Source organism: Entelurus aequoreus, linkage group LG08, assembly GCF_033978785.1.
Source record: "Entelurus aequoreus isolate RoL-2023_Sb linkage group LG08, RoL_Eaeq_v1.1, whole genome shotgun sequence".
Taxonomy (NCBI): domain Eukaryota; kingdom Metazoa; phylum Chordata; class Actinopteri; order Syngnathiformes; family Syngnathidae; genus Entelurus; species Entelurus aequoreus.
In genome coordinates, this window is record NC_084738.1 from 44,312,180 (window position 1) to 44,314,563 (window position 2,384).

At 41.4% G+C, this 2,384-nt stretch overlaps 1 protein-coding gene across 1 annotated transcript in view; it reads left to right on the top strand.

Moving 5' to 3' along the window:
- The first annotated feature begins 272 nt into the window (after positions 1 to 272).
- The window catches only part of vps45 (vacuolar protein sorting 45 homolog), a 19,246-nt gene continuing 17,134 nt past the window's right edge, over positions 273 to 2,384 (top strand). Inside the window, exons 1-3 of the mRNA XM_062056546.1 lie at positions 273 to 511; positions 617 to 751; positions 853 to 913. Coding sequence (XP_061912530.1) covers positions 419 to 511; positions 617 to 751; positions 853 to 913 — 289 coding nt within the window. The 5' untranslated portion in view covers positions 273 to 418. The remainder of the gene's footprint in view (positions 512 to 616; positions 752 to 852; positions 914 to 2,384) is intronic.

Here is a 2,384-nt window from a genome sequence, read left to right on the forward strand (position 1 = left end):
GATTATTAGATCAAACACGAAAGAGCAACTTGAAAGTTAGCTGTGCTAGTTAAGCTAGCAGTGCTAGACAGTTCTGCGCGGCGTTGTTAAAGCCTGTCTGGTCATAACGTAAAACACACATATAGAGCACATCTATAACAAAACATGTGTGAAACAAAACAAATACAAAATAAAGCACTTGCTGCACTATAGGAGATACTTTTGAGTACATTCGATTTTACTTCGAGTTAGCCGGCTATGCTAGCGGGCACCAGTCACGTGACTACGTGGCGACGCACAAGTTGACGTCATCGTCAACACGGAAGTAGTCGGGTGGCGTCGTTTTAACAGCTACTGGAGGCTTTGTAGGCGAATTAACGGCTTTTGTTCGTTTTACACTTTTGCTTTCAGCGGTTGTTGTCGAACCAGCGTGGAAGCCATGAACGTGACGCTGGCGGTGAAACAATACATCTCCAAGATGATCGAGGACAGCGGGGCAGGGATGAAAGTGCTGCTCATGGACAAGGAGACGGTGGGGCACAATCACCCTAAATCTAAATTATATTTTGCATTTCAACATAACAATATTTACATACAAGATGGTCCTCATGTTGACTCTGCGTGTGTTTGTGTGTAGACCAGCATAGTGAGTATGGTGTACACACAATCTGAGATCCTGCAGAAGGAGGTCTACCTCTTTGAGCGCATTGACTCTCAAAACAGAGAAAGTATGAAACACTTAAAGGCCATCTGCTTCCTCAGACCGACTAAGGTACGCCTTAGCATTATTGCAACAACAGTACTGCACTGTAATAATATTCATATTATTAACATTGACAACAAGACTAACAAGGAGGCGTGTTTGCATTGCAGGAGAACGTGGAACATCTCATTCAGGAGCTGAGGAGACCAAAGTACAGTGTCTACTTCATCTGTAAGAACACACACATCTGTACGCTGTTCATGAGGGGTGTAACGGTTGATCGAAACATCGATAGATTGGTTTATATTCCTAAATTTCGAGTATATCGATCTGTGCTCGGCAAGTTTGCTTTCCAAGACATAGGTATCAATCCAAGATCGTTTTAAAAGGGAATTGATCGATTTTATCAATACTAGAAAAAGGAAAATATTTGATTCAAGAATGGCAGGCTTTGCATGAAGTTCAGCACTTGTGACAATAAAGATTTTAAACGTTAAGTCTATTTTACCATCTGTGGCATCATCAAAACAAAATGTCTACGGTGGCCGAAAAAGGTTACAACAAACACAAACGCCACAAGCAAATAGTGTAATATCTGTGACGTGTGTCTGTGTGCCTTTAAGAGGTGGTGCTGTTGTGTGTGACGTGTGCAAGAGTGGCAGACTAGTTTACTTAGTCCCGCAAGACTTTGGGTGTTTGTGCGCTGAGTGTCTCAACGTGAGTTGTGATGAACAGCAGCTTTTGTGTATATGTGAGTTTTTACTCCCTAAGTTTGTTACCGCTTGTTAAGAAAGTGTCTAAGAGTGTATCTCTGACTGTCTGTCCTTGTCCACTTACAATATCATAACTTTCAGCAACAGCACAATTGCAAAAGCCACAACAAATACAAATTACACAACACAATGATAAAGCCGCAACACAACGTTAAACCACAGAAGACGTGGCCGACAAAATGGAATTGACAGTGGTGCAAGTTACCACGACGCACCGACTCTCGGAACACAAGGAGAAGTAATTTCATGAGAAATAAATGAATACTAGAGATGGATCAAGGAGGCAATGGAAATTAGGAAGCGAGAGACCAACGGCATCAACTGGGATGAGGGAGCATACATGCTACCACACACCTGAGACTCTATCCGTCGTCGGCGACGTGTGCGTGTAGAACCAGGTCGGGGAACCAGGTCGGGGAACTTTATTTAGCAGGTAAATCTACTCTTAAAATGTTGGTTATTGTACTTTTATTGAAAATTGCTTGAATGTTTAAAATGTAAGCAAAAGGTGTTTCCTCTTGTTAATTCAACCTTAAGTGTTAGTTGCGCTTTGTTGAAATAAGATGTGAATGCATTGGCCCTTAATTGTTGTTTACTTGCTTGTTTATATCCACAATTCATTCATACATAATTCACTTACAAGAAATAACAGTAATATGGGATGCTCCACCTGCAGTGTCCAGTATCCAGTATTTATTTCACAGTCTTACCGCTTGAGTTGTTTTGCAAAAAAATTACTGTATCAATTTCAACTTACTGAATCATTTCGCATCGTATCGTTCTAAAAACAATACCGTCCCTGAATCGTCTCGGCAACCACAAATATTGTATCGAATCATTGTTAAAACGAATCGTTACACCCCGACTGTGTGCTCTTCACACTCTCACTTGTGTGTGTGTGTTTGTGTGTGTGTGTGTGTGTGTGTGTG